The 27,114-nt window shown below is 41.6% G+C and overlaps 1 protein-coding gene across 2 annotated transcripts in view; it reads left to right on the top strand.

Annotated features, from left to right (window-relative positions):
• The first annotated feature begins 5,384 nt into the window (after positions 1–5,384).
• The window catches only part of TNRC6B (trinucleotide repeat containing 6B), a 151,014-nt gene continuing 129,284 nt past the window's right edge, over positions 5,385–27,114 (top strand). For both annotated transcript variants that reach the window (XM_021707014.1, XM_021707015.1), the window contains exon 1: positions 5,385–5,598. In XM_021707014.1, the coding sequence (XP_021562689.1) occupies positions 5,594–5,598 (5 nt within the window). In that variant the 5' untranslated portion in view covers positions 5,385–5,593. The remainder of the gene's footprint in view (positions 5,599–27,114) is intronic.

The following is a 27,114-nucleotide window of genomic DNA, read 5'->3' on the forward strand; positions in this document are numbered from 1 at the left end:
CTGGGCTCTGGCGATCCTTCTGCCTCAGCCTTACAAGTAGCCAGAATTACAGGCGCGCGCTACCATGCCCAGCTGATTTTTTGATTTATTGTAGAGATGAGGTCTTGCTGCCCAGGCAGGTCTCGAACCCGCGGGCTCAGGCAATCCACTCACCTCAGCCTCCCAAAGGCCCGGAATTACAGGCTGAGCCACTGAGGCTGGCTGAGAACTCATTTCTACAAAAAAATTTTAAAAATTTAGCTAAACCTGCTGACGCATGCTTGTAGTCCCAACTACTTAGGAGGCTGAGGCAGAAGGATCGTCTGAGCCCAGGAGGTTGAGGCTACCTTGAGCTGTGATTGTATCGATCATGCCACTGCACTCCAGCCTGGGTGACAGAGTGAGACCCCAACTCAAAAAAAGTTTTTTAAAAATAATTTTGCTTCTGAAATTCTTTGCTACAAATAGCTGATTTATTCATAATTATCAAAGACTTCTTAACAGTTAATGTATTTAGGAAATTTTGCAAAGTGAGAATTGTTTTCAACTGTAATGAAAATTTTATAATGCTAAATTTACCAGTGAATGAATGAAATTACTTTGTGATTATATCTCAAGGACATTTATGCATTTATTAATTTTTATGGTTATAATTTTCTTTTTTGCATTTTGTACTTGCATTTTGTTCAGGCCCCAAAACTTGCTTTCAGTCCCTGAAAAGCTTCTAGACCTTAAATATTTGGTGGAGAACAACTAACGGATAAAATAGCACTTGTCACTATGTTGCTAATAACTTTTCTGTGACTTTCCAGTGTTCATAAATAAAATCTTTGCTGTGGCCTGCAGAACTCAGTATGATGTAGCTCTGTCTGCTGCTTGAGGTTCTTGTCATACCTCTTCCCTGCTCACATGTCCTAGCTTCCTGATCATCCCTCCTGTTCCTTGACCACTCAAACATTTGCTTTCAGCTCAGCTTAAATGTCTTAAATGTTGTTCCTGAGAAAAACCTTCCCTGACTGCCTCATCTCAAGAGAGCCTCCTTTAGTTATTCTTTGTCCTCTCAAACTTTATTTCCTTCTCAGTGTGTTCCTTCTCCTGAGAGAATGTTAGTTCCATGTAGACAAGCACCTTCTGGTTTACTGCTTATCCCTAGCACAGAGTCTGACAGAAAGTACTTGGTATATATTTGTTGAACAAATGAAGAGTTATGTTAACAGATAATTTAACTATCCTTGTATTGTTGTAATGTAACCATCCTTATATTATTGATATAAACCCTCTGTGGTCATTATGAATTTTTCTCAGAACTGCTAAATTCTGTTTGATAAATCGGATAATATTGTACTTAGGATTTTTGCATCCGTCTTTACAAGTGAGGATTGGTCTAAAGTTTTCATTTTTTGTACCATCTTGGTCCAAATGGGTATCAGGAACATGTTAGCCTCATAGAAAAAGTTAGGAAACATTCCCTTTAATCCTCATACATTCTGGAACAGTAGGGATAACGTGGAAATTATGTATTCAGTGAAAGTTCAGTAGCATCTCCCTGGAAAATCATATGGGCCTGATGTAATTTTATTGGCTAGTTCTTAAAAATATCTTAAAAATTTCTGCTGTGAATTGTTTCTTGAGTTGATTGTGATAATTTCTATTTCTTTGACTATCGTCCATTTTTTTTAATCTTCAAGTATACTGACATAAAGTTATATTTAATTCTAGCACAATTTAAAAGATCTCTAAATTTGTTGTTGTAATATCCTTTTTCTCAGCCCTTATGTTTATTTGTGACTTTTTTTAACTGATCAGATTTTTCAAAGGATTATTTACTTTTACTTATTTATGTATTGTTATTTATATATTTCTTTTTTGTCATCCATGCTGGAGTGAAGTGGCATGTTCATAACTCTCTGAAGCCTTGATCTCCTGGGCTCAGGTGATCCTCCCACCTCAGCCTCCCGAGAAGCTGGGACTCCAGGTGCACACCACCATATTGGCTAATATTTTAATTTTTTTGTAGAGAGAAGGTCTAGCTATGTTGCCCAGGCTAGTCTGAAACTCCTAGGCTCAAACAATTTTCCCACCTCAGCTTCCCAAAGTGCTGGTATTACAGGTGTGAGCCACCACTCCTGGCCATATTTTTATTTATTTATTTATTTATTTATTTATTTATTGAGTGGGAGTTTCACTGTCGCTCAGACTGGAATGCAGTGGCACACTCCTGGCCACTGCAGCCTCCACCTGCTAGGCTCCGGCAATCCTTCCACCTCAGCCTTCCAAGTAGCTGGAACTACAGACGTGCGCTACCACACCTGGCTAATTTTTTGATTTATTGTAGATGTGAGGTCTTGCCAAGTTGCCCAGGCTGGTCTCGAACCGACGGGCTCAGGCAATCCACTCACCTTGGCCTCCTGAAGCGCAGGATTACAGGCTGAGCCACTGAGCCCAGCTTATTTATTTATTTTTAAAACAAAATACAGTGCTTGGTTTTATTGATCCAGTCTACTCTTTTTTTTTCTTTTTTGGGTTTGTTGACTCTTTTTCTAGATTTTTTAGTTAAATGTTCAGTTCGTTATTTTTAAATCTTGTTTCCTGATAAAAATAAAATTTTTGAAAAATGGTATGTAGACCAGGCTCGGTGACTCAGCCTGTAATCCCGCGCTTTGGAAGGCTGAGGTGAGTGGATTGCCTGAGCCTGCGGGTTCGAGACCTGCCTGGGCAACTTGGCGAGACCTTATCTGTATAATAAATCAAAAAATTAGCCGGGCATGGTAGTGCGCCTGTAGTTCCAGTTACTTGGAAGGCTGAGGCGGAAGGATCCCTGGAGCCCAGCAAGTCGAGGCTGCAGTGGCCCGGAGTGTGCCACTGCACTCCAGTCTGGGCGACAGAGTGAGACTTCAACCTCAAAAAATAAATAAATAAATAAATAAAAATGGTATGTAACCTTCAAAGGTGCCAGCTTTGAAAGTCAACACTGAATATATATGTTCTTATTTTTTTGTTTTGGAAAGTAAATTTATTACTTTGTGTCTTTACCTTGTAATAATATATTTTTAAAATACTGCGTAGTTATTAATATGAAAAATATGTAATAAATATATAATCTATTATTTCTGAAAACGGGGAAAATAATATATTTATTGTACTTGTTTATTTTAGGTGCATAGTTGGACTAATTGCTTTAAATTTAGAAGGATCACACACAAAAAGATCTGGTTGAGGAAAAAATACTGAGCATATTATTTGAAAGTAGAACCAATACTTTGTTTTAAAATGTGTTTATTCTGTTTCCCAACTTTTCATGGAGCTTGGTATTTAACAACATAAGGCAACACATATAAACATTTGTATGTAATATATTCTACATTGGAGAATGTAATATATTCTATATTGGAGAATGGAGACTTAGTAAAATTCAGTTTCATAAAGGAATTGTGATAATCACAAATTAAAACAAGGTGACTGGATAGTCTCCTTGCATTTTAACATTGGAGCATGCTCCATATAAGTAAGCTTTCTGTAACTCATCTGGAAGGTATTGGGAGGATAAAAATAGAAGAAATAATCAGAATTTCCATCCTAGGAGTTTCCTGCTATTACCTACATCTCAATTGTCAGACCAAGGCCTGGCTATTCCACTCAGTGCTGGGCAAAGACAGTGGAAGCCAGTTACACCACAAGTATTCAGGCTGCCAGATCATCTAGGCATTGGTCTCTGCTTGCCCTGAAACAGCTCCTTTCCTGTTCTCCTTTCTGTGTGGAAAAACCGAAGGAGGAAGAGAGACTGTATAATGTCCCATAAGCAAGGATGGCAACAGACGTGTGGGATTCATATGTTCCTTTTTAAGGAAAGTCGGACTTCCAGATCCATCAGTTCTCTTCTGGCTGGCATGTCAGCCTAGTTCATTTGAGAGAAGCATGCTGGGGAATCCTCCCTTTTCTGGTGGAGTCTGATAGTCACAGGATACTCTTGCCTGCTTTCAACCAGATAGATGGATGTGAGTTCCTGGGACCTGTGACTTTCATTCCCCTCAATTCCTTATATTTGGATTTCCTCCTGTTCAGCCTAGCCCTTCTGAATGGGTTCCAAGTCATTCATTTATTTACCTCCTATGTGGAGTTTGGCTTTTGGGCCTCACAGAGCAGTGAAGAAGACGTGGTGTTTGCCCTTATACAATTTACAGTCTACTAGGGAAGACCAATGTTAAGCCAACTCTTTCACAAATATTAAATTGCAGTTATGGCCACTGCTGTGACGAAGTCGTAAAGGGGTGTTATGGGATTGTTTAACAGGAAGGACTGGTCTAGACTTCCAAGTTCAAGAAACTTCTCCAGGGTAGTGACTGACTTTTGAGATGGCCAGGATAAGTTAAACAAAACTAAAAAAAAGAGGAGGAGAAGAAGAAGCCAAGTGCAGAGTTTTACAGCTGGAAGTAACGTTGTCCAATCCTACAACTGAAAAAAGTGAGGAGGGTGGGAGTAGAAAGGGACTTGCTCTTAGTACTAAAGTTACACAGCCTTGTCAGCCGTAGGTCTTCAGACGCAGACCCAGACCCAGCTTGGGTTTTCAGGTGGATAGGAATAGTGATGCATTAGGGAGAAGAAGGGACTCAAGGGTGTAGTAACCAGGTAGGTTTTAATTTAGTGCCTATTCTCTGTCAGCTGCAGAGCTACTTCCTGTCGTGGGGGAGGGGATTAATGATGACTCAGACTTGCCCTAGCCCAGAGGATCTCAGTTTGCAATGCTGTAGCATAGCTTTTATTTGGGTTTGGAGGAGCAGGCACAGAACACATATACAGGGAAAACAATACATGTAGCGTTCCGAATTGGGAAGCCAGTCCCCGTTCTGCAGCTGTCTAGCAGTTTGATTTGGGATAAGTCACTTAACCTTTCTGAATTGCCATTCCGTTTATTTTTTGGTGCGTTTCCTTTCAGTCTTTTTCTGTGCATTTTAGGAGTTCGCTAGAGATCAGTTATGCCCTATATTTCACCTCTATCTTTTGAAACTGATGTCTCTTGTTTGGATAAAGCTTTGTTTCAGCCCCCTTTTAAAGAGCAGTTTGCCAGCCTGTGCTTGCCCAAACATCTAGAGAATAACTAGCAAGCGAGCCAGGATAAGATTCAGGAGCTGTAAGAAACGTTAGCAACTGAGCATATTTCTATAAACCAATAAAGGTTTTTCTATTTTGTTCATCTGTTACCCTTATGCTGTTGCCACTTTCACATGCAGTGTCTGTAGGCGGAGAGTATGAGATAACAGCATTTCACAAATGAAAGTGAGTGGAAGAGGGCTGCTTCCCCTTTAAGGTAGTTTCAGCTCCAGCTCCCTCCCCTTTCCTGATTGACAAACCTACCCGAAGTCACGTGACCCGCCTCTATTTGAAGGTCACAAAAAGCTGCTTCCTTTAGAGACAGAGGGGGAGAGAGAGAGCAAGAGGGAGAGTGAGTGAGAGAGTTAGTTCAAGCCAAAATGGCCGACAGAGTCTCTGCTGGTTTCTGAATATTTAAAATACAAAAAAACAGATAGACAAAAAGAATTCATTTTTTGGACCTTTTTTCATTTCCATTTCTACCTTGTATGCCTCAATTTGCTGGATTTAAGCACTGCTGCACTTTATGAGGTTGGTAAATATTTTAAATTTTTTTAAACCAATTGATTTATATGGATCTTGTCTAACCGTTTTCACTGGTGGTGTTGCAAATCGACATTTGTCTAGCATGGAGACTGGCTTCAGACATTTCGTGGATCTGTGTAAATCAGACCCGTGATGTACTTTTGGTTCGGCATTTTAGAAATGGAAAGACTTGGTAAAATATTTGGATTTTGAGGTGATTTAATTGCACTTTTAATTTATATGCAGATTTTCATCATCGTTTCTATCTTGCAAATAAATGAAGCTGCGAGTAATTGGAAATTTGCTTTTTAAAAAGAGGTTTTTAAAAAACACAGATCTCCCCCTCCCCCCTTAAATCTGCTGCAAAAATTTGCATAAATATAAATGGGTTTGCATTCTTTCGGCTGCTAAGGCCGACAAAGGATCTGGGAGGGCAAGCCCTAGAACGGGAAAGCCTTTTTTTATTTTTTAAACTGGGCCATCCTTCCTAGAGAGATGTAAAACCTAAAGTAAGACCTGATACATTTTAAACATCAGGTTGGGGGCGGGTGAACACTAGGAGGTTTGAGGTTTGTAGATTCCCCTGCTTGAAAGCCTCCCGAGCAATATGTGGCTCACCCCTCTCCTTTCTGCGCGCGCTCCTTTGCACTGGATGTCTGTGTGTGTTCTCAAATGTGCAGCCAGATGCGCTTTTATTTTGATCGTGGTTTCAACCAAAGGGTAGGACTATCTTGTAAACATGGTGTTTTTAGTCTGTAAACAGCTGCTCTCTGCGATTAGGAATTATTACTTTATTAGTTCTCCCGGTAGATGAGCCTTCTCATGAAATAAAATTTGTGTTTAATCTTACACAGATGAATATCTGGGCTTTTCAGTACAAACACATCGTGTGTGTGTGTGTGTGTGTGTGTGTGTGTGTGTGTGTGTTTGCCTGTTTTAGCCATGTATCCATTGTGAAGTATTCATTTAGGGTCATACATGTAATGTTTGATTATTAGTAGCCCTGAAACTGCAATGCCTGAAGTTAAATTCCATTACTCCTAATGCAGGATTCTAGAAGCCTGAGAGCTGGGAGGAAAGAAAGCTGAAAACTTGCTTTCTCAGAGCCACCACCCCCTATCATTGTGAAAGTGTGATGTAATGCTTCTCGGTCTGGTGGGCTGAAAGGATTGTAGTTTGTGATGTGGCGGGTAAATTGCCCCCATCCCTGGGTAAATTACGCCACCCCCCTCAGCACATCCCTGGCTCTGAGAGGCCTTGTTTAATTTGTATCCTCCTGATTTATACTGTGACATATTGGCATGAGAAAGAGGCTGTTCTTCTAAATCTGTTACAAAGTATAGTTTAGAAAAGGCATTTAAAATATGCAAATAGGTTGAATTGTCATATCCCCATCATTAAATATGTAGACATGGATTAAAGCTAATTAAGCATAAATGGAATAATTTTCATCAGAAGGGAGCAGTGTTTTTTGTTGTTTCCTTTTTAATTAATCTAATTATGAGATGCTTACTGGGCCTGAAAGTGTTAAAAAAGATAAAATGGAAAAAATGCTGGACCATTTTGAAAATTTGACAGTCTGGAAGAGGGTGTGTAGTGCTTTCAAAAGCTTTATTCACTGTTAAAATGGATTGGCCTCTTGTGCTGAAAATGGCCTGTTTCTTTGGGCCAATTGTGTGTAGATGAAGGGACTTTCACGCTAATTTAACAAAAAGACTTTCCATTTGAATACATAAGATAATTAAAGTCCTCTGTCTCTAAAGAGCAAGCATTTTATTATTTTTGAAAAATTAATGTTGTTATTATATTAGTAATGGTAATAAGTAGAGAAGTCACTGTAGATTCACTGTATATTTTTTGGTGATATACAGCTTTTGTGTAAGAGGGACATTAAAGAGATGTTCTGGACCAAAGTTGTCTTGAAATTTTTTTACAAGTTGAATTTAAGAGACAAGGTAAAATTTTAAGGTAACATGGAAATTACCTTAGTGATAGGGAGTGTTGCATTGTGGTAAACTTAAGAAAATTTTTCTGAAAATGAAAGCGCTTATTTAGGGCTTTACTTGTTAGATCATTCATTTTTACACCTATTTTCTAAAGTTGACCTTACTGAAGAAGAGAGAGAAACCTAGGCTTTCTATGTTTTGCTTGTTTTTGTGGACTGTGTAAACATGTGAGTGGCAGGTTAATTCAGTTTGCAGAGAGGAGGTACCAGAGCAGGATGCCTGCTCTCTCTGGCAAAAAGGAGAATGATGTTATGGACATTAACAGAATGTCATCTGATTCTTTGAAATGTTTTTCTAAATAATTCTTTTCCCCCAGACTAGTTGAAAGGTGAGATAAATTAAGACCTGGTTTCACGTATGGTAAGCATTAGAACTCTGATGAGTTTTAGCTCAGCTGCCATTTTGGATCTAAGATCCTGCAGAGCCACTCTTTATGGCTCACTCAAACGATGGTATCCAGAAGCAAATAAAAATGAGTAATAAGTCAATTGTGCAGATGGATAGTATTTAATTTGTTCTTTTTGTTGAAAAATTTTTTTTCTGTTGGAAGTATGAATTGAGGCTTTGAAAACTTTAACGATGTGGCTGATGTTATAAAGAGCAAAACTCAGGAGTATTAGAACTTGCATGTTGTGGTTGTACTTTTAAAAAATGAGATGGCGTATTTAGAGGAAGTTTCTTACTGGAGAAAGTGAATATAATCCCTACTAAAGCCCTGCCCCCATTCATATTGCCTTATGCTGGGTCTGCTTGTGATATTATCACACTGCTCTGTCTCAGAAAGAAATGTCATGGGTTCATTACTGAAACATCGCAAAAATTGATGGCAGAAGTGCTATCCTAATTTTAAAGTGTTTTTCAGCCATTCCATCCGGTTCCCAGAATGGAAGCATTGCCATCTTTGATATATGGTGTAAACTCAGCTCTGTTGTTCAGCTCTAAATGGCCATTTGTTATTCCCTATCACCACTAGGACAGTCCCTTAAAAGTAAACTTCAGAAAAGTGCCCTGCCCAGCTGCCCCATGACTGAAACTTTTGGAGGGGAACTTAATTTTTATAACTCGGATAATATAATCATTGATTATCTGCAATTTAAGCTGGATGTGGCCCTGAAGCAACATAGATGAATGTACTTTGTTCCTCTTCTCAGGGCAGTCTAGCATGGTTGGTAAACAAATTGTCACAACTTAGTGGTATATGTGCAGTATTTAGAACAAGAACCTGGTAATAGCAGTATCTTGAGTATCTTCATTAGGCGAGCCCCTATTTTAAAATTTATTTAAAAGCCAAAAAGATAGCCAACCCCTTCATTAATTTTTAGGTATCATTTGGATAGACTTAAGTGGAACCATGATTTCAAGATGGAGTTTGTGACCATTTGCTGTGAGAGGGGTAGCGAATGCTAATTGTTTCCCAGTACAGTATTGTTCTTGGATTTACACTAATCCCACTTCCCTCACTTGCTTCTTGTGATTAAGACTAGTGACGGGGTGGGGGTGGGGGTGAATTGAGGCCACTTGGCCTGAAAAGGGATTTAGCCCATGACATGACATCTTCACATTGTTGTTCTTTATTCTTTCCTTTGTATATTCATTCAGCAATCATTTATTACGCCTTGATGTAGGTAATGGGAGAGCTAAGAGTTAATTTGGTTGGTCCATCACCCTGAACAGCCACTTGATTCATGTGGAAATATTTGCTATCTGCTGACTAATTTACTGCTTTGGGTTTTGACTGGATTAACGCTATAGCTGTCTTTGCCGATAATCAGGAAATGATGGTAATTTTTTGCTGCTGGTAGTTCTAGAGACTTCCATTTAAGTTTTGACTTGGTAGTCACTTTATCAAACATTTTCCTTAGCTTTTCACAGTCTCTTCAAAACTGTCTTTTGAATCATCTCTGAGAACTTTGCAACCCAAAGTGACCTTCCTAGTTATTCTGTCACATCCCTGAGTTTTAATTTTTTTTAGCACCCCTTAATTGAATCACCATCTGAAATTATGTGCGTATGCTACATCTCTCTCCACAAAAGCTTCCTGAGGTCAGAGATCTTGTCTGTCTTGCTCACTGCTCTGTTCCCAGCATTTAGAACAGGGCTTGGCAGGAATAGGTGCACAGTAAAAATGTATTTGAGTTAAACTTGAGTATAAGGTTACCAGGACTAGCTGTGTGACAGGAGGCCCTGTTTCCTCACCAGTGTGATGGGGATAATATATTGTTGTGAAGCATAAAGGAAATGGTATACGTGAGGGCTGGGCACCTAGTCTTGTTGCTTAGTAAGTATTTCCTTCCCTTTTGCTGTATCTCCCTTTGTTGAATAAACCAGAAAGGCTTTTTATGGCCCGTCAGAATGCCTCTGTTCTTTCTCATGACTGCCAGGATCACGGAGCATGCACAGCGATTGCATGGAGCTTTAGCCTGGACAAGGACAGGCGCAGCGCTGAGCCCTTTCTTTTTATTAAAGACCCTACATTCCTGTGGTCTGATGTCGACTCTTCATACTCTCTAAGTTTCCTTCAGGCTCTGCCTTTGTACGATGTATCCACATTGGCTTGGCTGCTTTTCATACATTTTGCATAAAAAGATTCCCAGCAATTTCAGATGAATTGGTCTTAGAGTTTACAAGGCAAAGGAGAACATAGATTCCAGCATTTCCCTCTTCATTTCAGGTACTCTGAGCCCATATGTATCAATTTTGTTTTCTTAACCAAATTATTACTAGTTTTGACTCAATAGATAGATAAAATTTTAGGTCACTTGCCCACTTTATACAATGCTGTTGAATTATTGTAGATGTCAGAAATGGCTTTCATTCGTTGACCTTGGAATTTGCTTTTTAAAAACCTAGAAAATTATTATCTGTTTACTTATTCATTCAGCACATAATTAGAATGCCTATAACATACTAGGTGTTGTGATAAGCACTAGCACAGAGGTAGTATGAAGGTTTTTTTCCGGGCACCATTGTGAATTTAGAAAGCATAAAATGCATCTGGGCACAGTGGCTCACGCTTATAATCTCAGCACTTTGGGAGACCAAGGTGAGAAGATTGCCTGGGCAACTTGGCGAGACCTCATCTACAATAAATCAAAAAATTAGCCCGGCATGGTGGTGCATGCTTGTGGTTCCAGCTACTTGGAAGGCTGAGGTGGAAGGATCACCTGAGCCCAGCAAGTTAAGACTTTGGTGGCCGTGAGTGTGCCACTGCACTCCAGCCTGGGCAACAGAGTGCGACTGCAACTCAAAAAAAAAAAAAAAAAGAAAGCATATAAATGCAAGGAGGCTGGCCAGTGCTCAGGGTGTTGGGTGATTACAGTTAATCTTAGCCAGAAGACCGAGAAGCAATATGTTGAATGATTACACAGGAAGGTTACCCAGCCCAAATAGAGGTAACTGCTTGTGTAGAAGCCCTAGGGAAAGGGTGGACTTGGTAGGACTGTAATATACTTAAGGGAAGAAATGATCTAGGAAATGAAAGGTGAAGCTGAATAGCTAAACCTTGGCCATCTGGATGCAGAGGAGTCTATAAGCCATGTTTGGAAGTCTTTATCCTGGGAACAGTGAAAAGGGTAAGCAGGAGTGTCACCTGTTCAGATTAATTTTTTTTTTTTTTTGAGTAGGAGTCTCACTCTGTCACCCAGGCTAGACAGCAGTGGCACGCTCACCGCCACTGCAGCCTCGACCTTCAGCTCAGCCTTTCAAGTAGCTGGAGCCACAAGCATGCACCACCATGCCGGGCTAATTTTTTGATTTATTGTAGAGACAAGGTCTCGCCAAGTTGCCCAGGTTGGTCTTGAACCCCTGAGCTCAGGCAATCCTCTCATCTTGGCCTCCCAAAGGACTGAGATTACAGGTGGACTTTTTTTTTTTTTTTTTTTTGAGTCAGAGAAGTGACACAGTCATGGCCAACCACAGCCTTGATTTCATGGGCTCAGACAATCTTTCTATCTCAGCCTCCTGAGTAGCTGGGACTACGGGTTCACACTATGACGCCCACTAATATTTTTATTTTTTTTAATTAACTTTTATTTTTTTGAGTCATAGTTATATTCTGTTGCCTAGGCTGGAGTGCAGTGGCACGTTCATGGCCACTGCAGCCTCGAACTGCTGGGCTCAGGTGATCCTTCTGCTTCAGCCTTTCTAGTAGCTGGTACTACAGGCATGAACCACCACGGCTGGCTATTTTTTTGATTTCTTGTAGAGACGAAGTCTCGCCATCTCGCCATGTTGCCCAGGCTGGTCTTGAACCCAGGGCTCAGGCAGTCCTCTCACCTTTGCCTCTCAAAGTGCTGGGATTATAGGCGTGAGCCACCACACCTGGTATTTTTATTTTATTTTGAGTTGGAGTCTCACCCTGTCCCTCAGGCTGGAGTGCAGTGGCAAGCTCATGACTCACTACAGCCTTGATCTCCCAGGCTCAGGGGATCCTTTCACTTCTGCCTCCCAAGTAGCTGGTACTATACGCACATGCTATCACACTCAGCTATTTTTAAAAAATTTTTTGTAGAGATGAGGTCTTACTATGTTGCCCAGGCTGGTCTCAAACTTCTGGGCTCAATCGATACTCTCTCCTTGACCTCCCAAAGTGCTGGGATTACAGGTGTGAGCCACTGTACCTTGCCAATTTCCCTTTTTAAGTTGATTTCTTTGGCAAGATGGCATACCTATAATATGCAGTGCAAAGTGCTGTTTTATACTGTTAAGGGGATATTATTTTATTTAAAAGATAAGGCTATATACTCACATTATTACAGTGATTATTAGTTTATGAGAGGAGAAACACCAATTTTAGCTGTGTTTCTTTTTTTTTTGTTTGTTTGAGTTGGAGTCTTACTCTGTCCCAGACTGGAGTGCAGTGGCCGCTCCCGGCCACCACAGCCTCGACCTGCTGGGCTCTGGCAATCCTTCCACCTCAGCCTTCCAAGCAGCTAGAACTACAGGCGCGCTACCACACCCGGCTAATTTTTTTATTTATTGTAGAGATGAGGTCTCGACAAGTTGCCCAGGCAGGTCTCGAACCCGTGGACTCAGGCAATCCACTCATCTCAGCCTCCCAAGGCGTGGGATTACAGGCTGAGCCACCGAGCCCAGCTAGCTGTGTTGATCAGAGAAAATGTATGAGAACCTTGACTTTTTTTATTTTTATTTTTATTTTTTTGAGTTGGAGTCTCACTCTGTCACCCAGACTGGAATGCAGTGACCGCTCCCGGCCACCGCAGCCTCGACCTGCTGGGCTCCGGCAATCCTTCCACCTCAACCTTCCAAGTAGCTGGAACTACAGGCACGTGCTACCGTGCCCAGCTCATTTTGATTTGTTGTAGAGATGAGGTCTCGCCAAGTTGCCCAGGCAGGTCTCAAACCCGTGGGCTCAGGCAGTCCACTCACCTCAGCCTCCCAAAGGCACGGGATTACAGGCTGAGCCACCGAACCCAGCTAGAACCTAGAATTTGGAGCCCTAAGGATGAGGCAGAATTGTGCTGTTGTAGACTCTGATAACAGGCCATTCTAGCTGAAGGAAGGTGAAGAAGACTGGTCATGTCTAAGGGGGATTGAATGGAGGAGGTTGGATGTGTGTAGAGGAGTTGGGTATCTGCTGAGTAGTTTGGGTTGCCATGGTAGACAGTGAAGAGCTGTTGAAGAAAATATATTTTTTTTGAGTAGGAGTCTCATTCTGTTGCTCACGCTGGAGTGCAGTGGCATGATCATGGCCACTACAGCCTCGGCCCGCTGGGCTGAGGCAGTTCTCCCGCCTCAGCCTTCCAAGTAGCTGGAACTATAGGCACATGCCACCACACCTGGCTAATTTTTTTGACTTTATAGAGACAGGGTCTTGCCAAGTTGCACAAGCTGGTCTCATAGCCCTGGACTCAGGCAATCCTCTTGCCTCGGCCTTCCAAAGTGCTGGGATTACAGGCGTGAGCGACCATACCCAGCTCTGAAAATTTAATGGCATTGTGACCAAAGTGGTATTTTGAGAATACTAATATGGCAGTGGGGCAATGGAGGGCTTGGGGTAGGGAGGTTAAGGGGAGACTTTAGAGTCAGGCAGGCCAGTTTGGAGGTTGGGTATAAAAGGACTGTTAAAAAAATAAAAGGGCGTACTATAATAAGACTGTGACCATGGCACTAGAAACTTCAGATGTTTAAAGTGAATGATAGGAATCTTCAACAAAATGAAGATGGTACATTCCAAGTTAGACCTACTAGGTTTAAGAAGTTGGTAGGACTTGTGGGCAGAGCTGTTCAGGCAGCTGGCAATGTGGAACTGCAGCTTGAGAAAGGGGTCAGAAGTGGAGATAAAAAATTGGAAGGTTTCCACATAGAGGTGATAGTGGAAGCTGAGAGATTCAGTGGATGAGGTCACCATAGAGTGAAGAATAGAAAAGGGAGCTGAGAATGGGACCTTGGGGACAGGGAGAGAAACAAGACCTGGGAAAGAATGAAGAGAAAGGGGTTCTGTAGGACAGTCAGTGGTAATCACTGAAGATGAGGGAAGGACCTTTCAATTGCGGGTGTGGCCAGCAGCTTTAGATGCTGCACAAGAAGAGTATTTGGTTATGGCAATGTTCCTGAACCTGGTGTTGGGAGGTGTCCAGTAGGAAAGGTTTGGAAGCCATCAGATTACACCTACACTGTTCAGTAGAAACAGAATGCAAGCCACATGTGTTATTTTAAGTTTTCCAGGAGTCACATTAAAAAAGTAAAAAGAAATTAACGTAATTAATTTTAATATTATTTTATTTAACCCAGTATATGCAGAATATCATTTCAACATGTTACTGGTTTTTAAATATTAAAGCTATATCTTACTTTTTTTCATACTAAGTCTTCTAAATCTGGTGTGTATCTTACACTTAGAATACATTTCAGTTTGAACATAAAATTTTTGTTGGGAATATTTGATCTGTATTTAAATTTCATAAAATTTACTACTTTTTCATGAAAAAGTAGATTCACATTCCCAAGTTTTCCCAAACATTTAAAAGGTTTTCAGTAATGGAAACAAGTGTCAGTTTTTAGATTTAAAATAATTAAACTAAAATACAATTAAAAATTAGTTTCTAAGTGGCACTAGTCTCATTGCAAGTGAACACTATCCACACGTAGCTACCATATTGGACAGCACAATTATGCAGAGTAAAATAAGCTACTTTACAGCGAATGTGCATTCAAAAATATCCGAAATGGTTTTGTGCCATCACAAAGCATTTCATGTGTTAGTGTTTCTAAGAACACATGTTGACTTGTCCTTGTGTGAAATTTTTAGAATTAGAAGGATCAGATCCCTAATTTTGTATGTGAGGAGACAAACTTTTTTTTGACATACAAAGATTACAAAATTTAAACAGGAATTTATGTTTTGGCTAGGTCAGCAGAATGGAACATTGGTAGAAGTTCCTAAACATACTGTTTGTGTCATATGCACCGAAAAAGCTTGATGCAGAGGCTTACATTTAAAACCCTATCTAGCCAGGCTCGGTGGCTCAGCCTATAATCCCGTGCTTTGGGAGGCTGAGGTGAGCGAATTGCTTGAGCCTGCGGGTTCGAGTCCCGCCTGGGCAACTTGGCATGATCTCATCTTTACAGTAAGTCAAAAACTAGCCAGGTGTGGTAGCGCGTGCCTGTAGTTCCAGCTACTTGGAAGGCTGAGGCGGAAGGATCACCAGAGCCCAGCAGGTCGAGGCTGCGATGGCCGGGAGCAGTCACTGCACTCCAGTCTGGGTGACAGAGTGAGACTCCATCTCAAAAAAAAAAAAAAAAAAACCCTATCTAGCGGGGATGGGTGGGAACACTATTGCCCTTTCTGTGAATTTCTCTTTTACTCTCTGGATTCAGTGAGGTGGTGGCTCCAGATGGGAAGGGATGAAATTAGGATTGCTTTAAATCCACACTCCCTGTTATGGAGTCTTGAGGGGAAAGGGTGCCATGGGCTACTTGCTTTGTGCTTGTCTCTCACTTCTCTTGAGCTATATGCAGGCTGTTTAGCCTTAGACTGTCAAACTCATGGTGTATTTTTGCCATCTTGGGCCAGTAGAACTAATATTCGCTAAATATAGGTGGTTTTTCTTAGTTTACAAAAAGTAGGTTCAGAGATTTTCATTTGGCCGGGCTCAGTGGCTCAGCCTGTAATCCCAGCACTTTGGAAGGCTGAGGTGAGTGGATTACCTTGGCCCGGGTAACTTAGCGCGACCTTGTCTCAACGATAAATAAAAAATTAGCCGGGCATGGTAGTGTGTGCCTGTAGTTCCAGCTACTTGGAAGGCTGAGGCAGAAGGATCGCTGGAGCCCATCAGGTCTATGCTGTGGTGGCTGAGTGTGCCACTGCACTCGAACCTGGGCGACAGAGTAAGACTCCAACTCAAAAAAAAGAGATTTTTTTTCCCATTTAATCATCTCATTGATTGAGACTGCTTGGTAGCGATCAACTAGACCTTCTAAGTGATAGCCAGTAAAGATAGAAATGATCTTGAATCCTGTGTGCAACCAAACCTTGACCACACTGGAAAGTAAGCACTGGTTTTTGATTTCTACACAGTTACATTTCAACTGACATAGAGGAGTTTATTTTTCTATGACATGCCCTGTAAAAGTTTGGGGTATCGGCTTTTAAATCCTGTTTTTCATTTGTTTAATCATTATGGAAAGTAATTTCTTATACTTTCATTTTCCTTTGGAAGTGCATTTTGGTTATCAATTTATACCTTTATATAAACCAGACTGTATAGTGGAGGGCTTAAAATAATGTCCTTTAGTGCCTTAATAAGACCTGAGACCTAGCAAATGATCACTGCCCCCACCAGGAGCCCAGAGCTTCAAGGCCTGTGGTGAGTAGTTGCATCTTGATGCCTTGTTTCTCTTATTATCCCTTTGCTTACATAAAATAATTGCTATTCTTTTTACGTCAGCAAGTTCTTATTTATAAGCTGAAGTTGGACAGATGATTGGGCAGCTTAGAACAGAGGCTTTCAAACTTTTTGATTGGTTCTACTGTAAAAAGTACAATTTGCATTGAGACCCTCAGACATATGAATGTATACACTTAAGCAAAAGTATTTACTTTCTGGCCAGGTGTGTTGGCTCATGCCTGTAATCCCAGCACTAAGGAAGACTGAGGAGAGAGGACTGCTTGAGCCCAGGAGTTCAAGACCATCCTAGACAACATAGTGAGACCTCGTCTCTACAAAGAAAATTTAAAAACTAGCCAGGCATGGTGACATGCACCTGTAGTTACAGCTACTCAGGAGGTTGAGGTGGAAGGATTTCCTGAGTCCAGGGGGTTGAGGCTGTACTCCAGCCTTTATTACAGAGTGAGACTCCAACTCAAAAAAAAAAAAGCATTTACTTTCTAATGTATAATGTAATCAGATATATTCTATTCAAGTTCACTTTTTTTGGTTGTTTTTTGGGGGGTTTTTGAGTCAGAGTGTCATTCTGTTGTGGTCCAGGCTAGAGTGGCACAATCACGGCTCACCACACAGCCTCTAACTCCTGGGCTTAGGCAGTCCTTTTACATGCCACCATGCCTGACTATTTTTTTTTTTGGTAGAGGCCCAGGCTGGTCTCTAACTCCTGGGCTCAAGTGTTCCTCCCACCTCAGCCTCCCAAAGTGCTGGGATTACAGGTGTGAGTCACTGCACCTGGCTTCCTACAGTGGTTTCAAAAGTTCTAGAGGAGAAACCACTCATGGATTGCCAAATTCCAGGATATGAACCCTAGTTTTGCTGGTCTAGAGAATCACACTTACTAGTCCCACTCAGTTATCACATAACCAAATTCATAACTTAAAACATGTTAATTTGTTACTTTAACATGCAGGAGATAGATGTTTTGGATGGTCAGAATGTGGTTTTTCTTGTCCAGGGCATCTCATTCTGATCAGAGTTGGCCATCTATATGGGGTACTAGATTACAGACAGATACATTGAGAAATGAATATATATGTATATATGTATACTTTCCCGACAGATTTTAGAGAAACTTAAATGGAAAGCACTCTTTTAGCTATCAGATTATGTATTATCTCTTGGAAATGCCTTAGAGAAAACACAGCCATCGTCTCTTTTTGGGGGGAGGGGACATACTTCCCTTCCTTTCCAGTTACATGAAGGCATATAGATTTACCTGCCAAAAAAAATATTAAAAAGGTTTCTTTCCTGATTAAGCTCAATTAAGCTGGCCTTTGCTTACTACAGGATTTCTCAGAGTCTTTAAAATGATAATATGCCCTGGGAATCTTTTCTTAAAGTATCAGATTTTTGTTTTTTAGTCTCCATGTGGAGAACTAGCTTTCCATTTCAATTATTCCTTTCTAAAACTACATCCCAGTTAAGCAGGCTGGATTTGGGTGTTTTCTGAATTTCTTCAAACACCTTAATAAGGTGGTTCCCAGACTTGAGTTTCAGGAAATTGTAACATTGGACAAGTAAAATTGGGATCCATCATGAGTTACTGGATTTAAATTTATCAAGTAAAGGCATTTTTAAAACTCACCGTTAGTACCATTTTGAAGGGAAAAAACCCAACATTTAAACAAAAAAGCAGAATAAACAGTCTCAGAATAAGAAATATTTCAATAAGTTGAATATAGCTTTATGAAAACCATTACATTGTTTCCTTTTTTCTTTTTCTCCCCATAGATCATCACAGGTACTAAAGTGCAGCATTTGGGAACCACAACCTAATTATAGACCATCTCCTGACATGTGTGACAATTAACTGTGTTTGCTGGTTTTATTAGCCTCACTCATAGGAATAAACCTGTTTTCAAGTTCTGGGACTACCATTCTTCATTCTTTTTTGTTGACTGCTATGATGATAGTTTTGTGACTCACACTTAAAAAAAAACTTTGTTTCCTCTGAATATACTGTGAACAGAAAGCCATTCTACATTAGTGTATTGAAAAAAATGCCAACTCCATTGGATGCTGAGCACCTGTAGAATCTAGAATAATAATAAGAACCTACTCTAAAGTTTATCTGGTTTAGTGAGGTATATATTCAGTGTGTATGTGTTTGTGTGTGTGTGTGTTTAATTTAGTGATGGATTATGGCTGGGCACAGTGACTCGTGCCTGTAATCTCAGTGCTGGGGGGATGGAGGTGAGAGAGAGGACTGCGTAAGCTCAGGGGTTCAAAACCAGCCTGGGCAACTTGTTGAGACCTCATCTCTTCCAAAAAAATTAGCCAGGTGTGGCTCGTGCTTGTATTTCTAGCTACTTGGAAGGCTGAGGTGGAAGGATCGCCTGAACCTAGTAGGTCGAGGCTATGGTGACTGTGAGCCTGCCACAGTACTCCAGCCTGGGCAACAGAATGAGATTTTGACTAAAAAAAGAAATAACACTAATAACCTGAATTATTTCTGCACGTTTTAGCTCTTTATGAGTTATGGATAATGGCCACAACAGATTTTCTACCATATTATGTACATTTTAATTTTATGTCCCACATCCACTATCACATTTTAAATGACAGAGGACTTAAATCTGGCAGTTCCACATCAAATGTCCCCTCTGTCCTTTTCTCCCAGGGAGAGAAAGTGCTTCTCAGATGCACTTTACTCCTGTAATCAAAGGGAACACAGCAGCAGCTCACTGGCCTGCCCTGGCTATGATAATGCTATCAGTTGATACGAGAGAGGTAGCCCCAGCAAAGGCTTTGACTCCTCCTCATGAAGAGTCCACGGCCAGAGAGAGGAGAAGGCGAGGTTAAGGCAGCTGTGTGGGGCCTTTGGAAGCAGTGTCATGTTGGTTGACTTGAATTGGAAGTTGGTATCATCTAGGTCCTGTGTAATTGTAAGGATGTGTTTAGTGCTTAAGTGTTTATTGAACATGTGTACAGTATTGGGCACTGTATAGTGCTGGGAATACAAAGGTAAACAAGACCCAAATCTTTGGAACTCTCCTATTAATGTAGTTAGATAGAGAAATGATCAGGCTGCCTACAACAAAGTGATGCTATTGGGTCCTAGAGGATGGAGAGAGAGGCCTAGGGAAATGGGGAAGTCTCCGCCAAAGAGGAAGCATTTGAACTGGGTTTTGGAGGGCAAACAGGAGTTGCTTGGTAAAGGGGATGGTGAGTAAATTAGGGGTGGGTGAGTTGGTGGGTAAGAACTGACGTTCTGGAGTCATGACAGCTGTGTGGTCAGGTCAGCCCAGTGTTGGACCAGTAGCGTCATCTGTGTGCCTCAGCTCTCTCGGTGGTAAAATGAGGATAATAATAGGGCCTGCCTCATAGTCATGAGGATTAGATGAGAATTTGTTTAAAGTGTTGAGCATGTTTCTTGGGTCAATGTTAGCTACTGTTTTCATTATTATTACTGTTAGCATTTCAGGCAGAGGGAATAGCATAAACAAAGGCAAGGAGTTAGGAAGTGTGTGGGAGAGTTGGAAGTGGTGAGATATTATTGGGACACAAGTGTTGGCTGTCTGGAGGAGAGTGGAAGTGTAGATTGAAGTTGTATTTTGATGGGCTTTTTTATTCTAAGAAATTTGGAAGCAGTATAAAAAATCAGCTTCCACTAATCTTTGTATTGAGGATCTGCTGGAAGGGACAGCAGTCAAAGCAAGAGGAGTGATTGGAGAACATAAATTAAGGCAGTGACTATAAGAATGCAAAGATCAGACTGTAGAGATGTTTCTGTAGTGGGATCCACTGAATATAATGAGAAAGAGGGAGGGGTATGGATGAGCCCCAGGCTGGGTGTAGCAATAGTGCCATGAATTGGGGTGGGCATTCAGTGCCATAGAGCAGGGGTTTTAGGTGAGTAGTGGTGTGAGCATTGGAGATGGAAAGTGGTGAGTTTTGCTTTGGACATATTTTAGATTTGCTGGACATGTAATATAACTTGGCAAGCAGAGATAAGGTTCTGGAGCTCCAGAGAGAAGTTTGGAAGCTGTCAGTTTACACATTGAAGTGGTCATGTGAACTATGGGAGTGACAGTACTCCCTTAGCAGTTGATCAGAGGAGTGGGATGAGAACAGGAAAAGGGTGGTGTGAGAGAAACCAGATAGGAAGGAGTTGAAGGTATGTAAAGGACAGCATCAGGGCTGGTGCTTTGGAGTCAGCTTAGAAAACCCTGAATGTCCTGAATGTAGACAGTTAGATTTGTCCTTGAGAAGCATTGGGGTCCATTGGGCTCTAGTGAAACCCAGCAGCCCCAGCACATTGTTGTTCATCCTGCTTGCTGCTGTCTGCCACATCAAGAAGTCTCCCCATGGGCTTTCCTGTCTGGTTTCTTCCTGCGTTGAGCATCTCTAGAGCAAGACTGCCCTCTGTAATCTCGGCACCCTCAAGGCCTCTGACACAAAGTAGGTGCTCAGTGAGCATTTGTTGAATGAATAAGTGTATCACAGGTGACTTGAAGTAACTCAACAAATATTTATTGAGTGCCTTATATCTTCCAGGAGCTATGCTAGTCTCGGGGGGTAAAGCAGTGAGCAAAAATAGATTTTAAAAACTGTTGCCTGTAATCCCAGCACTTTGGGAGGCCGAGGCGAGTGAATTGCCCAAGCCCGCAGTTTCGAGACCCACCGGGGGAACTTGGCAAGACCTCGTCTCTACAACTAAAAAAAAATTAGCCGAGTGTGGTGATGCTCACTTGTAGTTCCAGCAACTTGGAAGGCTGAGGCGAAAGAATCGCTGGCACCCAGCAGGTCGAGGCTGCAGTGTCCGGGAGCATGCCACTGCACTCCAGTCTGGGTGACAGAGTGAGACTCCAACTCAAAAAAATAAAATAAAAACTGCTGCCCTTGTTGGGCTTACATCCTAAAACGAATAGGAAGATTAAGGGGAAGGAGCAAGTAGAGAGAATGACTGGAGAGATGAGAATATCTCCATATCTCAGTCATCTGTGAACTCAAGCCTGGCACCCAGTAGGTTATGGATAAAGTCAGTTGACTTGTACGTGAGAGAGGACCTTCCTGAGAGAAACTCTTCCCTCAGAGACCTGATTCGTGGGAAGAGATTTGCTGCACAGGTGAAGGTTAGCCTCAGCGAGGGAAAAGTAAATTTGGAAATGGAGGGAAGGGTGTTTGAGGGAGTTCTGGGAAGCATTCACTGCTTCTGTAAAGTGGGAGGTGAAGTGTGAATGGAAAAGGGAACCTGAAGAAAGATAAAATATTTGGAACAGCCCCCCAAGAAAAAGGAAAAAAAAAACCCACAGAGACCCAGCTGCCAACTCTAAGGGCTTCACTGAGAAAAAAGATGGTTTATTTGTAATTACAGTGATCTGTGGCTGTGCAGGTTTTTTCCCAGCAAGTCAAGGTGAAAAATACAGTAAGTTGGGGTTGGGTTTTATCTGAGGCTGAGGGAGGATTGGTATGGAAAGGTTGTGTGAGATAACCTGGGGTGAGGTCTTCGGAGAATGCTGGTGAATATTTGTGAGAGTCCAGGCTGGGTTGGTAATAGAATAAAAGCAGGGGCAGGCAAATGGCCCGAAAGAATGGGGAAAGAAAGGGTCTAAGTTGGAGGAGGTGGGAATTTATGTCTTGGAAGGGAAAGATAATGTTACTTCCTGTGATGAACGCCAGTATTCTAAGTGTTTAACCTATGATAACTCATTTAATCTTTGTGAAGGCCCCATGAGCTCGCTTACTGATGAGAAGTTAACTGTGTTGCTCAAGGCAACATAGGTCGAAAGTGATCCAGACGGTCTTTGTGCTTGAGCAGTATGGTATTCTGCCTTAAGAAGAAACCAGACAAAAAGTTTCTCCAAGGCCAAGTAGCTTTGCAATAGCTTCCTGAAGTTGCTGGACCAGCTTTCCTCCTGGAGGGAATCTTTGGTGTGGCGTGGAAGGGGGCTGTAAGCTGTTCCTCCCTCCCATAATAGATATCTATATTTAGCCAGGCTCGGTGGCTCAGCCTGTAATCCCGTGCTTTGGGAGGCTGAGGTGAGTGGATTGCCTCTGCCCGCGGATTTGAGACCCGCCTGGGTAACTTGGCGAGACCTCATCTCTACAATAAATCAAAAAATTAGCCGGGTGTGGTAGCACGCGCCTGTAGTTCCAGCTACTTGCAAGACTGAGGCGGAAGGATTGCCGAAGCCCAGCAGGTCGAGGCTGCACTCCAGTTTGGGCAAGAGAGTGAGACTCCAACTCAAAAAAGAAAAATCTATATTTTAGGCAACAGTGTGCTTTTTACAGAACTCTTAACTTTCCCCACTTGCTTTGCTCATGCCTGAATGTCCTTTAATAGGAAACAAAGAATGCCTTTTATTTCCCAATTAGTGAAGACTTTAAATGCAAATCAGCCTGTGAATTATCTGAGCTATCACACCTTCTCTGTTCACCTTTCCTCCCCTCACCAACTAGAGAAGAAAAGCCATAGTGGCTGGCTCCACCTCCAGCTTGGGGATGTGAGACCGAGCAGTGTGTGATGCCGAAAGGAAGGGAACTTCTGTTGCTATTGCAGAAATACTGGTAGTATCTGCCGTGATTCGGGGAGGTTACAATTTCTCCTTTGACCATTATGAGTATGTGAAAGTTCACTCGAGTTTTACGTTGAATAGACTCGCCTGGATAACTAGTTGAACTTCTGCTGTTGGGTATGGAATTTAGTCCCAATTTGTGACCCTGTGCCCTCCACCTCCATCTGATACCTGTGATATATCACTCGGGAACTAGGTAGGCCCTTATTAAGCCCAGGAGAGACCTCCTTTAAACTTTGCTTGGAGGCCATTCAGAAGCACAGAGGCTTTGCAAATAAAATATGTAGACAGCTTTATCCTTCTGTATAAAGAAAGAATTATTTGCAGAGACAACAATGTATATTCATGGTACATTTTTTGTTTGCATTTTTAAAATATCTGGCTTTGCTCTTGAGGCAGTTTGTAAGGAATGCCACTATATTTTCTTCGATATAAATAAATTATCAGGGTTTTAAAAGAAACAACACACCAAAATTACATAGTCTTACATGCCAAGAAAGGTTAGATGCTTCAAATATTGAAAATACAGAGCAAATAGATCATCTGGCATTATTTGCTGGCAATTTTTAGATTCATTCCTGATCCTAGTGTTTTCGGTTGAGGTTACATGTTTGAAATGTCTAACCTGGCTGAGTGCAGTGTCTCATTCCAGTAATCTTAGCACTTTGGGAGGCTGAGGCAGAAGACTTGCTTGAGCCCAGGAATTCAAGACCAGCCCACGCAGCATAGCAAAACCTCATCTCTCAAAAAATAAGAAAAATTAGCTGGGTGTGGTGGCACACACCTGTAGTCCCAGTTACTTGGGAGACTGAGGAGGAAGGATCACTTGAGTCCAGGAGGTTGAGGCTATGGTGAGCTGTGATTGTGCCATTGCACTTTAGCCTGGATGACGAGTGGTACCCCAATCCCCAACTAGGCTGGAGGGGAGAAGAAAATATCTATTCTACTGGAACCTTTCCATTTCTACTTGGTTCGCTGCTACAGACTAGTGTCTTTGTCTCTCTCTCTCTCTCTCTCTCTCTCTCTCTCTCTCTCACACACACACACACACACACACACACACACACACACACACACACACACACAGAGCTAGGATGGCTCTTTTAGAATTGCTCACCTCTGATGGATTTTAAGTAATGTGATCATGTTCTGTCAGATTTCAAATCCTAATATTTAGTCATTGGTACTTGATGGAGCAGGAGGTTAAAAAAAACACACAACCAAAACCCAGATAATCTGCCACTGAATGAGTGGTCCCAGTGCCCTCAGGCTAGGAGTTGCTGGGGTTTCTAGGACTCATTGGCACCTTTATTTGGAAGTCGGGGTAGAAAATATAGCCTATTTATTCCTCATTTCTTTTCCCCTTGAACACTAATACTGTTCTCCTGGGGAAGGGGTATGTATGTCGGTTGCTCATTTTTAGGTTTTGGAACTCTTGCTGGTGTTTTTTTCTGATTTCCCCTTGTTTGGGGAAAAGACAGGGATAGGCAGACACAGTTCAAGCTGACAGATGTGACCCATGCTCTTCAGATGGTTCTCTCTGAGGTTCTGTGTGACCAGATTTTCGAATATTGCTCTGAGTCATGCTGAGTTTTTCCATGAGGCTCTGTGAGGAAGGGACATGAACTAATATTCATTAAGTACCTGCTATGTAGCACGTACTTCCCTTACTTCATTTAGTCTTCCTGACAACCTGATGTGGAGATTGGTTTTATCTCCACAAGAAAAATGGGGCGCTGACAGCTCAGTGATCAGTCTGAGACCATGTATACAAGGAGTGCAGGAACTGGGTGTGCAACTCCAAAATAACTTCTCTTCCCAAGTCTTCTTTTTTTTTGAGTTGGAGTCTCACTCTGTCGCCCAGACTGGAGTACTGTGACCACTCCCGGCCACCGCAGCCTCGACCTGCTGGGCTCTGGCTATCCTTCCGTCTCAGCCTTCCAAGTAGCTGGAACTACAGGTGCGCGCTACCACGCCCGGCTAATTTTTTTATTTATTTATTGTAGAGATGAGGTCTCGCCAAGTTGCCCAGGCGGGTCTTGAACCCCGCAGGCTCAGGCAGTCCACTCACCTCAGCCTCCCAAAGGCACGGGATTACAGGCTGAGGCACCAAGCCTGGCTCCCAAGTCTTCTTAAATGCAGTGCAGAAGATTTTGTTAATTGATTGGGAGAATCCCTGTTTTGCAAATTGCGGTGTCTTAAATAAAATAAGGATGCAAATAATGGGAACCACTGGCTTTATGGGCGTCCTCAGCACTGCATTCATGATTTGTAACAGGAGACCTTTGCTGATGGTGTACAGAATGGGAGGTCTTTGGAGCAGTCCTGTATGGCCACTGAAAGGTGTTTTTTATTTTTGAGCAACGTGACAGGTTAACTAAAAAAGAGAAATCACTGAATGATTATATGTTTCAGGTAATTAATTGAAAAGCCAACTTGATTAATAAAGAGACATTTTTAAAAGTTTCTTTACTGTATTGAGTTTAAGTTGTAATTCTTAAAGTATAATCAAATAGAGGGCATATCAAAGCTATAATGAAGAAAATAGAAATCACTTGTAATTAGATAGTAATTAAAGACAAGTACATGCCCAGTGATTTTAAAGTGCTTGAAAACAATTAGTTTTCTTAAGTAGGTTAAACATCTGGGTTACAAGCTTGTTTACACTATTAATTTACTTAGCAAACCTGTTCTTCGTAGATGATGTAAATATGAACTTTAGCTTGGCTCTCAGAATGATTTCAAGTTGTAATTTAATAGATACCTTTTTTAAGTTTTGCATTAATTCTTTTTAATTTAAAAGTATTATTTGTCTCTTCCTCTTTTTTTTCTGAATAAGTCAGTCCTAAAGGCTGCTAAGTAGGCAGAGCAAGCAGGACTGACTGGGAGTGTCAGAGCCTGAGTAGTATGAGAAAGTCTCATAAAGGGAGGGTCTGGTGTGATATGTCAGAGTCCAGGAGAGGTGAGAAGGACATCCATTGCTGCTGGAGTGCCCTTCCTATATTGATGGTTTAATATAGGAGGAGTGATCAAATAAGTATGTTCCAGATAATGGGAGCCAGCATCTCTCTCTATTAGAGAAGTGTGTTACACATATTGGAAAGGAGAACTAGAATGAACCTTGTAATGCTAGATTGGAATCAGGGGTATTGGAGTATTGGTGTGAATGCATGGGTTTTAATAAAGGTCAATAAATATAGAAATAAAACCATTGTAAAGTGCATGCATGCATGTGTATTTATATACATATGTGTGTGCATATGCAATACATCCATACATCCGTTTCCTAGCTCTATCCATAGTAGAAGGTGATGAGAGTATCTGGGAGCAATGGTACTCCAATAGCAGAGTACTTCAGGTTCCCAGATCTTGGCTTCTGTATACCCTTTTCCACTAAAAGAAACCCCAGCTTCTTGGAGAAATGACTGATTATAGGATTGAGGCAGATAAATTTATGATAAACTTGGAAAATTTTATGTTCGAAAACAAGAAAGTCTTTAAAGAGAAACATTTGAAAACATGCCAAAAGGACCCAGAAGTCAGTTTGAAGGGATTCTCACTGGCCAAATCTGAGATAATTTAATCATCAAAATTTAAGAAGTACCAGTCTCGGTCACTCAAGCCTATAATCCCAGCACTTTGGGAGTCCAAGGCAAGAGGACTACCTGAGCTCAGGAGTTTGAGGCCAGCCTGAACAACATGGCAAGACCTCATGTCTACAATAAATTTAAAAAATTAGCCAGGTATGGTGGCACATACCTGTGGCTCCAGCTACCTAGAAGTCTGAGGTGGAAGAATCACCTGAGCCCAGCAGGTCAAGGCTGTGGTGCCCGTGAACGTACCACAGCACTCTAGCCTGGGCGACAGATTGAGACTCTGACTGAACAACAACAACAACAAAAATTTAAGAAGTGATAGTTGTGGATTAAAACCTATTGAATAAAAAAGAAAACTTGAGTTCTCACACAGCTTCGCCTGCTTTATAAGAAAACCTATGAAGTCGGGCTTGATGGCTCAGCCTGTAATCCTGCGCTTTGGGAGGCTGAGGTTAGTGGATTGCCTGAGCCCGCGGGTTCGAGACCTGCCTGG

Source organism: Carlito syrichta, unplaced genomic scaffold (genome assembly GCF_000164805.1).
Source record: "Carlito syrichta isolate Samal-C Ts95f unplaced genomic scaffold, Tarsius_syrichta-2.0.1 Scaffold316302, whole genome shotgun sequence".
NCBI classification, from domain to species: domain Eukaryota; kingdom Metazoa; phylum Chordata; class Mammalia; order Primates; family Tarsiidae; genus Carlito; species Carlito syrichta.